The sequence below is a fragment of the Conger conger genome, chromosome 2 (genome assembly GCF_963514075.1).
Source record: "Conger conger chromosome 2, fConCon1.1, whole genome shotgun sequence".
NCBI classification, from domain to species: domain Eukaryota; kingdom Metazoa; phylum Chordata; class Actinopteri; order Anguilliformes; family Congridae; genus Conger; species Conger conger.
Genome location: NC_083761.1, coordinates 944,201 through 962,458, shown reverse-complemented (window position 1 = coordinate 962,458; position 18,258 = coordinate 944,201). Strand labels below are relative to the sequence as shown.

The following is an 18,258-nucleotide window of genomic DNA, read 5'->3' as shown; positions in this document are numbered from 1 at the left end:
AACAGCTAATTTTGATGCTTTAAAACATCTGTAAGACTTGTATATCAGTGACAGCCTAAAATAACATCACATACACACATGAATCAGTAAAACATCCAACAAAATGTTATGGATATATGATAGAACACATCTAAAATATGCATATGTACCTATATAATCACACACACTTTGAGAAAGGAAGGACAGGAATTGGATATGTTTTCTCATACATGTGGTATATACAACTGACAGAACTCTTTACTAGTCACAATCTGACACCGGATCCTGTGGCACGAGGCTCTGAGGAGAGATGTGCCCTCACCCGATTGGTATAAAACCAAAAGGAGCTCCACCAATCACAGCCGGCGAGTGGATATTTTAGGGCTCTACTTCCTGACTCCTTGTGGGTAATAGCCAGATGTAGTTTCCACCAATCGCAGTCAATGTTCTTCCATAGGTTGTCATGAACATACTCTGTGATTGGTGGAGCCCCTCTCTGTGTTTCAGTCAGTAATTGGATGCCGCAGTTACCATAATGCTGAGTAATTCTGCCTGGTGAAGGACAGGAAGTGCAGCGAGTCACCGCCATTACGGCTCTGAAAGGATATCATATCCAAACCTGAGCTTGTCATCGATCTTCAGGGTGAAGTACACCTGCTCCTGGATCCGGACGTCGTTCACAAACGTCTGCAAAGACACAAGATGGCCGCTTTAGAGTGCACATTCATCCCATTTATTAGCCGGCAGCTTTCCGGACACGACCTCCCCAGTGGACCAGGAGCAGATATTCCTGGTTATGTGGGGTTAATAGCATCTGCAGATATGATCTGCAGTTTATAACAGACGGATCCTGGTGGGTGAGGTTATTTTTGGTGATGAATAATCGCTGTGACCCTGTCAGCTGAGTTTATTTATCTTCCAGTAATAACGCACAAATGCTAATGCCAATGCTAACGGCTCTGTGGTGTTCACCAGATGAAAAGCCCACTGGGCTCACACATATTCTTAGATTGCTGTCAAGTTTTAATTGCTCTGTGAGGAATTATTCTCCCTCCATTTTCTCTGTCCCTCACCCATCTCCTCCCCCCCTCCCTCCCTCTCTCCCTCCCCCCCTCCCTCTCTCCCTCCCCCCCTCCCTCTCTCCCTCCCTCCCTCCCTCTCTCCCTCTCTCCCTCTCTCCCTCTCTCACCCCGTTCAGGCTCCCCAGATCTTTGACTTTGTGTTCGTCGGCCGCTGGCTCATAGTTGATGACGGCGTGCTGCTTGTCCACGCTGCGCGACTGAGAACAACAGACAGAGAGAAACACGGCAGTTAGGCAGCACGGGGGGGTGGACAGACAGAGAGAGGGTGGGGGGGGGGTTACTGTTTCACAAACCACTGGGGGGTAGGATCCTTCACAAACTGAAGGACAGTTTACTCCACTCCCCGGGGTGGGGGGTATTTCATGAAGTAGGATTTCTGAGTTATCTGGATAACTGCACTGAGTAAAACCCACAAAGCAGGATTACTGAGTTAGCTGGATAACTGCACTGAGTAAAACCCACAAAGCAGGATTACTGAGTTAGCTGGATAACTGCACTGAGTAAAACCCACAAAGCAGGATTACTGAGTTATCTGGATAACTGCACTGAGTAAAACCCACAAAGCAGGATTACTGAGTTAGCTGGATAACTGCACTGAGTAAAACCCACAAAGCAGGATTACTGAGTTAGCTGGATAACTGCACTGAGTAAAACCCACAAAGCAGGGTCACTGAGTTAGCTGGATAACCCAGAGTGAAAGCTAGAGTGAAACCCAGAACTCTCCAAAATCCGAAATATGGATTTAAGTGTAAAGAGCAGTTATCCAGCTAACTCAGTAATCCTGCTTTGTGGGTTTTACTCAGTGCAGTTATCCAGCTAACTCAGTCATCCTGCGTTGTGATGATGTGGCTCCCAGTTATCTGATGCGACAGAACGCAGTCCCACCCTGCAGCTCTCCAGGTGCAGGGGTGAGTGACTGAGCCACAGGAGGGCGCATTCTCCCGTTTTAGAGACGCAGCGATAGAAGGAGCTCTGCTCTGGTGCTGCAGCCACGCCACCCAGGAAAGGGGCTGAAATCTCAGTGCAGCTGAAACGCCAATTAAAACAGCACATTTGATCTGTGGATAATGAGGCGGTTGTCTCGTTAAGGCCCAGCGGGGGGGGGTGACAGATGTTAAAAATGCCGCACACTGCTATTCTGAGCATGTCTGAAAAATGCTCCGTTAAGGAGTTTTTCATTTATTGTGAGAAATGAATTATGGCTGACACACAGTATTTTTAAGACAGGTGCTCACTGAGACTGTCAACAAACGACGACGCAGTAATGATGTGGTTCCGTGTTTTTACTGCATATTACATATTGTGTGCCCACTAATTGTCATATTCAACTGGATCAATCTTTTCTCAGGATCTCCACAGATCGACAAAATAAATATCTACGTATTTTCAAACAAAACACAAAATGCCTCCCTAAAATGCATCTATAAACCACGATCAAAATGCTGGAGTCTGTACAGAATGCTGTGGCACAGAGACATAAACAGTATCATTTTCAGGGGGGTATTTATGAGTAGACCGAGACCACTTGTTGCCTCAAAGCTGCAAATTCAAACGGAAATGTATTTACAGTAGCATATTCATAATGGCACTAAAATCAGCAGGAAGAAAGATGACGCATCTGGTGTGTTCTGTTAATTTGCAGTTAATTAAGTGAATTAGCCAACATGGATCAGCCGCTTCTGATCGCTCTAAACATGGGGATTCCAGAGTTCCAGCTCGCTGTGCAAACTCACTGTTATTCCACCCCCAGCTCTGAACAGCGCTACACGTCACCTTCCACTGAACACACATCCTCAATACTGCCTGCATTCATACACATTCTCTCAAAAATACTGTCTCCTTCCTGTCAGCTTTGACCAGTCTGGCCATTCTCCTCTGACCTCTCACATTATCAAGGCATTTCTGCCCACAGAACTGCTGCTCACTGGAAGTTTTTTTTTTGTTTTTTGCACCATTCTCTACAAACTCTAGAGACTGTTGTGTGTGGAAATCCCAGTAGATCAGCAGTTTCTGAGATTCAAATCTCCCTGTCTGGCACCAACAATCATTCCACGGTCAATGTCACTTAGATTCTTCCCCAATAGCGGAACCTCTTGACCATTTCTGCATGCCTGTAACACCTGTCTCATCTGTAGTATGGGTTTACCTGTAAGGGGCACATCTGTAGTATGGGTTTACCTGTAAGGGCCACACCTGTAGTGTGGAGCTACCTGTAAGGGCCACACCTGTAGTGTGGGTCTACCTGTAAGGGGCACACCTGTAGTGTGGGTCTACCTGTAAGGGCCACACCTGTAGTGTGGGTCTACCTGTAAGGGCCACACCTGTAGTGTGGGTCTACCTGTAAGGGCCACACCTGTAGTGTGGGTCTACCTGTAAGGGGAAAACCTGTAGTGTGGGTCTACCTGTAAGGGGAACACCTGTAGTGTGGGTCTACCTGTAAGGGGCACACCTGTAGTGTGGGTCTACCTGTAAGGGCCACACCTGTAGTGTGGGTCTACCTGTAAGGGGAACACCTGTAGTGTGGGTCTACCTGTAAGGGCCACACCTGTAGTGTGGGTCTACCTGTAAGGGCCACACCTGTAGTGTGGGTCTACCTGTAAGGGGCACACCTGTAGTGTGGGTCTACCTGTAAGGGGCACACCTGTAGTGTGGATCTACCTGTAAGGGCCACACCTGTAGTGTGGGTCTACCTGTAAGGGCCGCACCTGTAGTGTGGGTCTACCTGTAAGGGGCACACCTGTCTCACCTGCAGCATGAGCTCGCAGTCGTCTCGGCCGACGAAGATCATCTCGCGCGGCAGCCGATGGCGGGTGCCCCCGCTGCTCACCAGGAACCAGGAAGTGAGACTCATCTCTGCTCAGCGGGCCCTGGCCGGCCTAGGGCATCCTGGGGGGTCAAAGGTCAAGGGGTCAGAGGACATGGGGCTCACTCCACTCACTTACTTCTCTCATATCTTTTCCTTGCTTTTTTATCGACTGCCATCAGGAGACAGGCTAGGAACAGTGGCTAGAAAAAGAAAGGAAGATGGGAAAAGTGAGGAACATTTAAACTGAAGCTTCCGGAGGTCCCCGCTATCCCACAATGCTTTACTCATGAATATTTAATGAAGCGTTTGAGAGACTGGTGTCGCCTCACGTCCTGGCTCTTAAGTTGGGTCGGATTGGAGCTTTCTGTCCGCAGCACAGACGCACAGCCTTTACGGCACCCAGGCCTGTGAAACGCTGAAGAATTAATACATTAAAAAAAGTAATACACACTGGTACTGCAAGGCACATTCCCGAAACCAGGCATCAACATTAAGCACAGTGCTAACATTCAGCTCAGCACTAATACTTAGCACAGCGCTAACACTGAGCCCCGCGCTAACACTTGTGAGCGTCGTGTGCATAATTATATAGTATTTGGGGGGTTTTTGAGGTTGAGCGGCTACAATTATTTATTGCTGCTTTACTCTTGTATTCGCAAAGTGCTTTAAAGATGAGCTCAAACGTGAAGGGAGCTTCACACTTTATTACAAAGTATAAAGTTTATGACATTATGATTAATTCACTGCATCGAAGCGAGGTCTACGGGGATCAGCGGTCTTACTCCAGACACACAGCGGACCCGCAACGCTCTCTCCTACCTGAGCCTCCAATAACAACAGCACCGCCGGGCCTAAGGGAGCTAAGGGGTGATGATAAACTATACTCCCTCTGCCTGAGAAAAAAACGCTAGTTTTATTTTAACTTCTGGACCTCAGAACTGGAATCATTCACCGCGCAGTTCGAGTAGCAGAGGAAATTAGCGGTGTTGATGGCGGTTTGCAGCGAAGCCCGCGTTGGGCTGACTGTCCTTTATTTGCTCTGAAAGCCGGAGAACACTCTCCGTAAGCCAGCAGCATTCCTGCAGTACGTCATTCTGACAGAACTCAGTACCAACAGATCAACGTTAAACTCGCAGTTCGTAGTAAACACGGCCTACACCCAGGGAAAATGTAAACAAGCTCCCTCTAAACACCCTACTGCACTTTTCTAATGTTCTCAGCTGACAGTCAAACAACTTGCAAAACAATTTACTTTTGGACCTACTGAACATTGTTTTATTTGTATTTTTAAACAATGATATAAATAAACTCACTAGTTGGTTGCATAGAGCACTTGATTCAGCATTTGCGATCACGGTTTAACATCATACAGGAGTCGTGTCTAATATCTAAACTTTCACATTCACACCCCAGCGTGTGACATCACTTTCTGGGCCAAAGACGGGCTCTGTCATCCGGTGCTCCCCTGCCCCCGGGCGCTGCTCACACAGTGCCGGGTCTGTTAGCGGAATGACACGCGCGCTTTGTGGAGAGAAGACGGGCGGAGACACAACGGGCCAGAAATGTGAACTACAGCTGAGACGGGCTCGCGCGCGTCTCCAAGGCCACTCGCGAAACAGCTCTTAATTAACAGGCTCGTGCAGCGGCGTGACCCAGATAAAACGCTCTTATTTACAGGTCAGGTGTTCGGACAGAATACAACCTGTTCTAATTACTCCAGCGAAGGAGATCATAAAATATACTGGTAATCAAGATATTATGCAATGTACTCTATGGAAGGCTTTTTTATTTTTATTTTTTACCACTCAGCCTATTACTAGTGGGCCTAAATAATGAATGAGCCTGACCTGCCTGGCCTTACATACTGTAACCGTACAAACACTAATGTGTGGGTAATGTTCTTCACTAGTCAGCACTCTATCACCCGGGGAATACTGCAGCTGTTTAATGGACAGACGCGTGAGCCATCATGATGTTAACCCCCCCCCCCCCCTTCTCTACAGGCAGAACAGAGTGGATCCAGTGTCCGAGTGGATTCTGTGCAAGTGGATGCATCTGAGAGTGAATCTGAGTTTCAGTGATACGTGCAACTCACAGAATCCAGAGGAGGCAACAGCTGCAAAAGAGGCTGCACCACCCAAATGACCTCATCATGACTGCCCAATGACCTCATCATTACCGCCCAATGACCTCATCACATGACCACATCAGCAGCCAAAAGCACTTCCTGTATTGACAGCACTGTCTCCATGGTGACCTGGGATGGGATTACAGCAGCTGGGCTAAAGCTAAGCTCAGTCTTCACTGAGTCTCAGACTCAAGGGTTTTTAAAGAGAATAAAATCCCTTTTGACAGAATTCCGCCATTACCAGCATGCATGCAGAGCTCCTGTTACAGACGAGCCTCATTTTTATTTTATATATATATATATATACGCACACACACACACACACTCACTCACTCACTCACTCACTCACTCACTCACTCACTCACTCACTCACTCACTCACTCACTCACTCACTCACTCACTGTCACTCTTTGTCTCAGACACACACACACACACACACACACACACACTCACTGTCACCCTCTGTCACACACACACACACACACACTGTCACTCTCTGTCTCACACACACACACACACACTCACTGTCACTCTCTGTCTCACACACACACACACACACACACACACACACACACACTCACTGTCACTCTCTGTCACACACACACACACACACACACTCACACTCACACACACACACACACACACACACACACACACACTCACACACTCACACACTCACACACTCACACACTCACACACTCACACACACACTCACACACTCACACACTCACACACTCACTCACACACACACACACACACACACACACAGTCCCTCTCTCCTCTTGAGCTGATTAAAATGGTTGCTGTGATTCTCTCAGGCGGGGGCTACGCACTGGTGTGGGCTGAAGGGACCCCCCCCCTGCTGCTCTGAGATGACCAGACTCTTCAGGAAGGCCACTGCAGGGCTCTGTGATACGGTGCAGTCTGTCCTTTTTCACGTTTATCCTCCAACATGACCCAGTTCTCCTCCTTATGAAAAATACACAGATTCACAAATCACCGGGGACGAACGCGGCCTTTACCCAGAATCCACAGCTCCTTCCCTGCGGCTGGCCTGACCGCCCCAACCCCCCCCCGCCCATGAACTGCTATAAGTCCTGTAGTGAGGAAACCCCATTGAAAATGTCCATTGAAATGGGAATTATCCGTGTGGAAGAGACGGCTGTCAGAGAGGACTCATGGGATAGGACACAGAGACAGGCACACTCATTCTGCCTTTACTGCAGTAATAAGCGTGGAGTTACTTCCTCTCATAATGGGGATTAGAGCCATGCTAATGGGATTACGCAGTCAGATCTCACTGGCGTCTCCTTTCAGCGTAAGGATACGGGGGCTGATGGGTATCTCTACTGCCTGAGTCACAACCTGGACCTACAATAGCATACAGTAGCATGATGGCCATTTAGCCAGTAGCATGAGAAGCTACATATTAGCCATTTAGCCAGTAGCATAAGCAGCTACATATTAGCCATTTAGCCAGTAGCATAAGCAGCTACATATTAGCCATTTAGCCAGTAGCATAAGAAGCTACATATTAGCCATTTAGCCAGTAGCATAAGAAGGTTCATATTTGCCATTTAGCCAGTAGCATAAGAAGCTACATATTAGCCATTTAGGCAGTAGCATAAGAAGCTACATATTAGCCATTTAGGCAGTAGCATAAGAAGGTTCATATTAGCCATTTAGCCATTTAGCCAGTAGCATACATATTAGCTTGGCTGCGCTGTGTCACAGTCATTCAAATGGAGAATTTGCTCTTTAGATCACCAGATCATCTGGACTTCCTGAATATTCGAACCAATAAAATAATAGTGTAAAATAAAATAATAAATGTTTTACTTATTTTTTTAGGAAAGAGGTTTTTAACCTGGTTAAATAAAGGTTAATAATAATGAAAGCTGCTCTCTGCACTGAGGCTGTGCTGCTGTCGGCCTGCCAGCTGAGCTCTGCGCCACAGGGCTGTGAGTGGAGCACAGATAACAGAGCAGCCCACTGTGCCACAGGGCTGTGAGTGGAGCACAGATAACAGAGCAGCCCACTGTGCCACAGGGCTGTGAGTGGAGCACAGATAACAGAGCAGCCCACTGTGCCACAGGGCTCTGAGTGGAGCACAGATAACAGAGCAGCCCACTGTTCCACAGGGCTGTGAGTGGAGCACAGATAACAGAGCAGCCCACTGTGCCACAGGGCTGTGAGTGGAGCACAGATAACAGAGCAGCCCACTGTGCCACAGGGCTGTGAGTGGAGCACAGATAACAGAGCAGCCCACTGCGCCACAGGGCTGTGAGTGGAGCACAGATAACAGAGCAGCCCACTGTTCCACAGGGCTGTGAGTGGAGCACAGATAACAGAGCAGCCCACTGTTCCACAGGGCTGTGAGTGGAGCACAGATAACAGAGCAGCCCACTGTGCCACAGGGCTGTGAGTGGAGCACAGATAACAGAGCAGCCCACTGTGCCACAGGGCTGTGAGTGGAGCACAGATAACAGAGCAGCCCACTGTGCCACAGGGCTGTGAGTGGAGCACAGATAACAGAGCAGCCCACTGCGCCACAGGGCTGTGAGTGGAGCACAGATAACAGAGCAGCCCACTGTGCCACAGGGCTGTGAGTGGAGCACAGATAACAGAGCAGCCCACTGTGCCACAGGGCTGTGAGTGGAGCACAGATAACAGAGCAGCCCAACGAGACCTGCACACCGTTTAACAAAACAGGTAAAAAAAAACACTGGCTATAGAGGCAAGAGAAGAAACAGTGATGTTTTAAATACATAGGACAGGGCTTGGGTAAAACACAGGGTCTTAGTTTAACTCTACGAGAGGAACAGTGATGTTGTAAATGCATAAGACAGGGTTTGGGTAAAATACGGGGTTTTAACTCTACGTGCGGGGGAGGAGAGGGCATTCTGTACAAACCAAAAGATAATAACGTGCATAATTACAGAAGCTGCAGAAACTACCATATGGCCTGTGAAACACACACAACAGGGTAGCACACTGTCATGTGCACTGAGAGAGAGAGAGGGGGAGAAAGCAAGGAAGAGAGAGGGAGAGGGAGGGAGGGAGGAGAGCCTCATCTGAGCTATAGACACACATATTTTTAAAAACATCCTCCATTTCAGTAATAATCAGATTATATAATTTAAATATTAACAGATAACAAATTACAGCCATAACCAGTCCTGTGATTAATTCAGAGAGCACATACAGTCTCTCTCAGATTCTGTTCTCAGAGCTCTGTGATTCTGTTCTCAATGCTCTGTGATTCTGTTCTCAGAGCTCTGTGATTCTGTTCTCAATGCTCTGTGATTCTGTTCTCAGCAGTCTGTGATTCTGTTCTCAACGCTCTGTGATTCTGTTCTCAGAGCTCTGTGATTCTGTTCTCAACGCTCTGTGATTCTGTTCTCAACGCTCTGTGATTCTGTTCTCAGTGCTCTGTGATTCTGTTCTCAGTGCTCTGTGATTCTGTTTTACACCAGAGGTCAGTTTTACCCTGGAAGGATGGCCGTTTCATCTGACCTCAATGTTAACTGAAGGGAATAAGATGTTAATCTGCAGCACAGCTGCAGGGACACGTGTTCCACACCAGCACACGTCACCAGTTTGTTTTCAGATTCTTGGCGGTGTTCCTGCTGAAAGAGGCCAAACCCTCGGAAACCCCTGGAGAAGACCGGAACATCACCGCTGAGCGGGACAGACTTACTCCCAAAAGAGCGGGAACACCACGCGCACAGAACAGACACTGACTGCATCGACAGCACATCAACCAGGGAGCACGTAATCGCTTACCCACAATGCTTTGCTCTACAGTATATTAACCAGGGAGCACGTAATCGCTTACCCACAATGCTTTGCTCTACAGTACATTAACCAGGGAGCACGTAATCGCTTACCCACAATGCTTTGCTCTACAGTATATTAACCAGGGAGCACGTAATCGCTTACCCACAATGCTTTGCTCTACAGTACATTAACCAGGGACCACGTAATCGCTTACCCACAATGCTTTGCCACAGCTAGTGCAGCTCAGAGAACGTCTCAGCACTCAGATCATTAGCTGGAGTCCGTTAGCCAGCATTAATGACCGGGGACTGCTGAAGACCTACAGTCACTTCACACTGTATAGTCCGTTCTCTCTGAGCTCCTTTAGACCCAATTCATCTCCATCAACAGAGCCACAGAGAGACAGAGAGGTCAAAGTGCATTCTGTTCTCCAGGGAGACACGGGCCAGCCTCCGGACCTGAATTCATTATAACAGACTGAAGGCGGTTTTAACTTCACAACATTTCTTCATTTGCTGCAGCTTAAAATGAAATTAAAATAGGGTCTGAGCAGTGTGCTGTATCTAGGGCTGTTCTCAGGAAACATTTAATCTGCTTAATAATTATAATATATAATTATAATAACTATTATTATTTGCAGTAGTAGAAGTAATCATATATTTTTATTAGTTATGCATGTATTGTTTAGGTGTTACACCATACACTCCAGAGACCAGCGGTGTCCAAGGGGGCGGGGGTGGGTACAGCACTAACATAGCAGATTGTACTTATCAATGTCACCATTGAAGACAAGGATTAGTTAACTAGTTGAATCACTTTGTTGTAGTGCTGGGCTAAAACAAAAACCTGGACCCACACCGGCCCTTTTCAGAGAACACTGGACACCCCTGCCATGGAGGAACCGTGTCGAGTTCAAGAGTTCTTTCACACCTAGTCTGTGAGCTTTCACTCCTTCCACACTACCGCAGAGGACGTAAGAAGGGCTCCTCTTTGGAGACAAGCCAAAGACTGCAGTGTTGTATGGATGGACTAATTATAACACAGAATAATCCCAAATAAAGACCATTTTCATTAAAAAAACTATTAATATGTACATGGTATTAATCTCAAGGAAAGAGTTTTCCAAGTCACACGTTCACACCAAGCCAACAGCCTTTAGAATGAAGATAACCAGACTGAACTTCATCAATGAAACCATTTTAATTTCCCCACAGGACCCTTACTCCTATGAGACAAAGGTCAAGTGGGCAGGACCAGTCTGACTTCTACATCAAAAAATAAAACATATCCATTTTTCAGAAAACATATCCTGTGAATGAAAGTGGATTCCTGACATTCCCGGATTCTAAGACATTTCTGAAGGCTCCGCGCAGCTGGCTGCGAGCGATAAGAGGTGGGAAACCGGCTCGAAATGTTATTTCTGATAGCTAGCTGCACGAAATCCCCAGACTACCATAAACCCCGGCCAAGAGCCACCTGCTACAGAAACCCGCAGAACTTTTACCCACTAACCTACATATACCCCCATCCGTACATTCCCTACTTTTATCTATAAAATATATTTCACGAAAATGTGATCTTTATCTGCGGAAAATGAGAAAAGGGGCAGTAACGCACTGGCACTGCTGGCAGGGAGCGCTGGTGTAAATTATGCAGGGTGGCCCAAGCCTTTTCCAATAGGCTGCCGCCAGACTCACCGGTGGGTAGGTGTTCCCCGCCTTTCTATGAAACCTCAAAGCTAATGAACCCTCACCATGAGAAATGTGAGCACTTTCAAATCCTAATCGCAAAGATCGAGCCCACAGACATTGCTCAAGGTTCGGCTTTAAGTGGATCAATTAACGTAAGCTGCTTTAAAACGGAGCCCAAAACAGACGCTAGCATCGCCGCTTGGGAAACGCAGGGCAGACACTGATAAATTACAGAGGAATTTAAAGCTAAAAAGAGGCACAGTCAGCATGTCTGAGTTCACTTTCTGCTTCACGTCGAATTTGTCTTCCTTCCAGGAGCTGAAACATAAGCCCCCGTACCCCCAGACTTAAAATAGACAACCCAGCTAATATTTACAGCGTGCCCTTCTCAAAGAGCGAGCCAAGCAGCGGGACTGCGCCGCATCGACGGTTACGCCGCACCATCACAGCACGCGCGCATTCCTCAAATGATTGTGCGTTTTCACCGGAACGTTCCCACCGGCCACCTCTGAGTTAAAGAACCTTTCTCCTCTCTGCGCCGACCATATCTTCCGCCGAGACTGCTTGTCTGGCGCCTGACACACACCCAAATCTCCACACTGTCATCACTGATATCCATAGACTTCCTCCCGAGGTTATGTGTGCAGTACTGCAGAGAAACGGCTCGCGATATTACACTTTATGTAGTATGTGACACTGGTTATATATGACACGAGAGTCTTATAACAGGAACTCTGTATTCATCGGCTTCCTCGCCCTTATCCTTCTGCTCAGCGGCACTAAAATAACGGGAGCCATGAATTACCCCTGGCTGTACTGTACAGGTGCAATATGAGTTATAGATTTCAGTCAGTCGATCATTTTTCCCCCCTTCATCTTCCGGCGGCTGACTGGTTCTAATGCACAGCATTTCTGGGCCTTTGTGTGCGATACTCCCCCTGGGAAACGGATTATATGAACAGGACAAATCGATGAAGACCGGGGCCTTCCTCTCCTAGCGTCTCTCCTGCTCAAAGTACAAACACATCAGACAGGAACTAATATAAGAGCTTGTGTGACTATTCTCTACACTCTTAAGCCCTTTTCAGGGAGACATTTAGCAGATAATACTATGTGTTCTGTGTGTTCTGCTAAAATCTGTACCATCCAACTGCCGTGAATATGACCCTTAGCTTTTGGTTTCTTTTTGGGATAATGTTACATCATATACAGCTGTGTAAGAATAGGTTATCTGTCTCGTGATACTTTCTTTCATTATAAATGAGCCTTTGGCCCTTTCTGGCGTTATCACGGTGTTGTATCCCCGAGAATGACACCGATGTTCTCCCAGACTGGATGCTGTCGCTCCAGATAAGAGTGCTTCTCTGGATGAGACTGTAACGGAGCGCACCTGCCCCTATAGCCAGAGATTACGCCTCACAGGCTGGCGTTAACGCTCCTCGTCCTCCTCCCCACTCTTCATCACCTGAGGGATCTGATATGGGTGAGAGGAGATCACAGCTGTCAGTGAAGACAGTAATGCGGCCGTGCTGGAAGGCCAGAGTCTGGAAACGGACCTGAGACCTCAGACCCCACGCGCTGCGGGCGTCATCTGCACCGTGCGCCACGCCGCCCGGCTTCACTCAGTATTTTACCTGCTTTGTTCAGGTAATAAGCTCATTTGTGAAATCACTGCGGCCGGACGTGGAGTTGAGTAGCGCTAGACTTGGTATCTGCTACATATGCTGCAACAAGCTTAGTATACGCTACATATGACTAATGGTGACACTCTGAAAGGTTCTGTTTTGGGCACCTCTAATTCTCCCCTCCTCTAGGCGGGACTCTGAAAGTGGGGTACTCGACGAGGAGGGGTTTACCCTGCCATACACTGTCTTCCAGATCAGACAGCCCTGCTCATCCAACACGTAACATGTTGCCATGGAAACAGTCGTTCAATTTCTTTAAGAGCAGCTTGTGACGTGGACTGTGTAGGTCTTCACTCAGAAACATTCCAGGAGTTTTTCAAATGAACATAAAAAGACAAAGCTATTTTGGGCTGTTCAGCAGACACACAGAGGAGAGAGAGAGTGAGACAGTGAAAGAGAGAGAGAGAGAGGGGGCTTCTGATTGGACAGAGCCAATTCAGGCCTGACAGGAAGGGGAGGAGTTTTCACTGTTTAAAAGAAAACTGTCACTGCTGGCATCACCGGCCCGGCAGCATGCCAGGCTGAAGTGGACGTGCTTTCAGGGTGACATACTGTCCTCTGGACCGCACCGCAAGGGAGCGTCTCTAAACTCCAAACACGGATGTGCGTTCTTCATAAATGCTCTGAATTTTCAGTCGCGAGTCGTTTCATTCTTGGGAGAGTTGAGCTCCATGTACAAGCAGTACAGCGGTAGTTGTTGAATTCAGATGTGAGAGGCGCCATGATGTTTGAATCTTTGTGTCTGTGTGCATCTATGGCAGTGATCAGCAGCTCACTCTCCTCGAGGCCTGAGAACTGCAGGTTTTCCACCCTCCCTTTACCTGGGAGTCAGGTGTGAAGAAGGTCTGGCCAATCAGCAGCACAAATTACCCGGGAGAAAATAAATCCAAATCGAGTCCTGGTTTCGAGGGCCGGAGCTGATGATCCCTGGTCCAGGGCATCGTCATATTTAAGATTCAGAGCTTGTGTTCTGGAAGCTTCTCAGAGAAGCAGTGCTGATCCCAGATAAAGACGGATGAGATTAGGGAACATGATCCCAGATCAGTTTAATGCCTTATAAATACAAGCCCCAACACACTGATCATTTTTAGTTCAGTTACTGCCCTTTGAAAATGAGAACTTACAAATGATTCACCTCATATTCAGGTGGTGTTACAGTGAGAGCCTGGGGGACACTGTGGAATGGGTTGGTCTGCTGGTGTGGCCTCACACTCCCCTTCAGCTGCATTAATTCATTCCTTAATTAATTAAATCCCATTTAAAACTACTTTTCTAAAATGATCATCCAGTCGTTGTAATTAGTCAATTGTAAAAAAAGTGAATTGTAATTTTACTTTACTACATTTTTGTAACATTATTTTACTGAATCACTTGTTACTAATACCACTGTTATCGTTTTTATTAATTTAATTTAATAGATTTGGGGATAATGTATGATAAGTAATGTAATGTATGTAAATGTATGAGTACCGCCGGTTTAACGGACTCTTCAGGTTTAACGGACTCTTCAGGTTTAACGCACGCGCCGCTGCCGAGGAGCTGTTAGAGAAGGCTCATTAATAAATTGTTTAGAAGTGAAAATCACATTTCGGCGAAAGACGTGTTTAAATTAAACTGTGCCTTTTAAACAGTTTTAAAAATAACAGGAGATTGCGCGTGTGACACACACTACACCAACCAAGATGCCCAATGATTATTTTAATTGTGCACCACTGAGATTAAGCGCGAGACAAGCACGATGACGGCATTTCCTGTCTCTGAGGAGGACAGTGGCGAGGAGTCTGATGAGTATAAACGCGCTTTTTTCCTTTTTTTTTTTTTTTTTTTTTTTACAAAATCTCTGCAAATCACACCACAATACTACTGGAAACAGCCACGTCATATTCCTAGAACCATTGATGCATGTAACAATGTATGTATTTATTTATTTATTTATTTCTTAAGAATGCAAATAAAATAAAATAAAATAAAACTAAGCAAATTCATAAATGTGTTCAGTGACAACACAATATGAGAAACTAAATAAATAAAAATCAGACCTACATTTCAGAACACTGATGCAATGATATATAGGCTATGCAATCGCAAACAAATAATAAAAATGGTTTCAACAGAGTGTGTTGTTGCAGACCTAGTTATCAGCTGCTTTGCAAACGTAAGTAGTCTATCTAATCAGCGTTATTTTGTCCTTTGATGATTCTCTTCTGTAGCGAAGCGCCGCTGGAGAAACACAACCCGCATTGTGCAGGCAGGAAACGGCTCAGTCATTCTCCCAATGAAAGCTCGTCTCACATCGCGAACGTGCGGCTCATTGTAAAAGGGACGTATTTTCCAGTGGCGTCACAATTCGGGTTGCTGTGCATTCAACGTCATCTCCACTGATCAATAAGCAATTAAATTAGGGTAAATATTGCCTTTCGCACAATATTAATTCACCCAACTGATAACTAGCAAGCCCGCTGCTGTACAGAATAACCACGTCTGAATGGAAAGCTTGCGGTCATGTTGCACCATATTGGCAAACATAGCCTAGGTCTCCGTCCAGCAACGTCAGCTTGCTAACAGCGGGCTATGCATCCCATAGCTCCGTAGCCTATACCTAGCAACTAGCTGGGCTAACTGACAAAGCTATTTGCCAGTTAGCATGCAATTGCCATTTGACAGTCTAACGGTGTAGCGGCTCCCGCATGCAAACTGAAAGAATGTTTATGGTTATCCCACTGCTAGACCACAGACCCGGGGACAGACTCCCGCTAGCCTGCCTCAGTCCATTTCAGACCCAGATTGCAATACTGGAAATGAGACCCGAGAAGCAACCACGCACGCATCACTTGAATAGGCTGTGGTATTTTTCTGTGAACCTCGCCACTCACTGACTCTATTGCACGCCATCAATTCACCGTAAATAAGAGAAGCGCTGACCTACCCCTTTTTCCCTGCAGTCGGATGTGTTCCTCGTGTATCTATATCCAGCGTGTCTTTGTGGCCGGTGCACAAGGCTCCGTTCCGCCACGCAACACCGCAGCTCCGGTCTCTGCTCTGTCTGCGTTGCTCGGCAATAAGGTTTATTCCCCACGCACAGCGGCGGCGCCGGAGAGCGAGTCCGCCTGCAGGGTCCACACGGGCAGATCCAACACGGCCCGGTGGGCGTGGCGGGCGGCGTGTGATTGGCATCAGCGCTGGCAAATTCAGTAAATCAAACGCATACACCGTAAGAGACGGTCCAATGAGTGGGGTCTTCGTAGAGGAAACGGAGGGTCCGTTACGACCTGATGTGTGTTGTGGCTTACAGAAAATGCGGTCAATAAACATTTCCGCATGAGAAGAATCGCCATTAAACAGACGCGCGTTTTGATGATAAATTAACTATTTTTAGCCAAGCGTTAGAATAACTTCCCGGAAATTATATTGATAATCTGTTATGATCCAAATCACTTCTATTTCCAAAACGACAGAAAAGAAGTGTGTCCTTTGGTTGAAAGATGAGTGACATTGAGGTTATTGAAATTTAATTGTATCTATAAATGGGCAGATTTTTTTTTATTTATTGTAGAAAAAACGTCCCCTTGGGTTTTTAAATGTATTTTAATGGCCTCTTTTTCAAGTTAAAAAATGTACGAATTATGCTTCATCTTTTATGTCTACTGGACTCTTTTGATCAAAATATTGCATATCTGTTCAGCAAAAGACCCAGACTTTAAAACCTTTTTTCCTGCCAACCTTGTCTTGTGCTTTAAGTTTATAAATACATTTAAACAGGCTTTATTGATTGTGATTTTGTAGAGATTTATCATTTTTAGGCGTTCTGCAGAAATCGCTGCTGAGGAGCCCAGATACTCACCAGCGCAGGATTCACTGGGCGGAGTTTGCTTCACAGTCTGGCCAATCAGCAGCACTTGTTCAGGTATTTGTTTGGGAGAAAAGCGAGGCTGGATGTGATTGGAGGAGCGGATTTCATGATCCCTGCTCTACAGTATGACTGCTGCCACATGCTTTAAAGATGCCGGACATAACTCAGTATTAAACATACAATAGGTCAGATTTTTTGTAACAAGACCATTCCCATCCCATCATTGAAAAACGCTCACTGACATGTTGGCCCAACCTCTTCCTGTGTTTATAGTCCTTAAATTCGGACTGACACTCTACAAAAACATTGCATGGCTGTACAATAGTTCAAGCTCATTGGTTGATAATTCTTTCTAACTGCCACAGCCAATGGCGTGGGGGGAGGGTTCAACGTCTGTTCAGTGTTAGATCAAACTCTTACAGTGAACATACGGTCCCTGTTGGACTCTGCTGGAGCTAAAACTACTGTGTGTGTGTGTGTGTGTGTGTGTGTGTGTGTGTATGTGTATATATATACATATATATATGTGAAGAAATGTTTCATGTCTGTCTCCGAGCTGTCTGTCAAAAAACAGAAGCATGGATTACCCACAATGCAGTGCTCCATCTCTTCATTATGCTGGATTCTCTTGACTAAAGAACTCAGTGATTCTCAGGCGTATACACACAGTAACACAGCTTCAACTACTCAGTCTAAACCCTGCTGACAGAGAGAGAGAGGGAGAGAGAGATGGAGAGAGAGAGATGGAGAGGGAGAGAGAGAGGGAGGGAGAGAGAGAGGGAGGGAGAGAGGGGGAGGGAGGGAGAGAGGGAGGGAGAGAGGGGGAGGGAGGGAGAGAGAGAGAGGGAGATGGAGAGGGAGATGGAGGGAGAGAGATGGAGAGGGAGGGAGAGAGAGAAAGAGAGGGAGGGAGGGAGAGAGAGAGGGAGAAGAGAGAGGGAGAAGAGGGAGAGAGAGAGAGAGGGAGAGAGAGAGAGAGGGAGAAGAGGGAGAGAGAGGGAGAGAAAGACCAGCTGCTGTGTGATATCTGGCCCTGGTCAGATCTCAGACCCATTAAAGCAGAAAAACTCTTTAAAAATCCCCAGCAGGATGTTACCTGACTACCCATGCATTGGTATAAAAATATACACTCACTGAGCACTTTGTTAGGAACACATGTAGGCTACACCCACTTATTCATGCAATTCAGCCAATCTTGTGGCAGCAGTGCAGTGCATAAAATAATGCTGCTGACAGAGAGAGGGAGAGGGAGAGAGA

General features: G+C 46.6%; 1 protein-coding gene across 1 annotated transcript in view; it reads right to left on the bottom strand.

Annotated features, from left to right (window-relative positions):
- Nucleotides 1-16,199, bottom strand: part of LOC133122038 (centrosomal protein of 170 kDa-like) — a 50,772-nt gene extending 34,573 nt beyond the window's left edge. Inside the window, 4 exon segments of the mRNA XM_061231702.1 lie at nucleotides 588-666; nucleotides 1,169-1,258; nucleotides 3,808-3,947; nucleotides 16,078-16,199. Coding sequence (XP_061087686.1) covers nucleotides 588-666; nucleotides 1,169-1,258; nucleotides 3,808-3,912 — 274 coding nt within the window. The 5' untranslated portion in view covers nucleotides 3,913-3,947; nucleotides 16,078-16,199.
- Nucleotides 16,200-18,258: the final 2,059 nt, after the last annotated feature.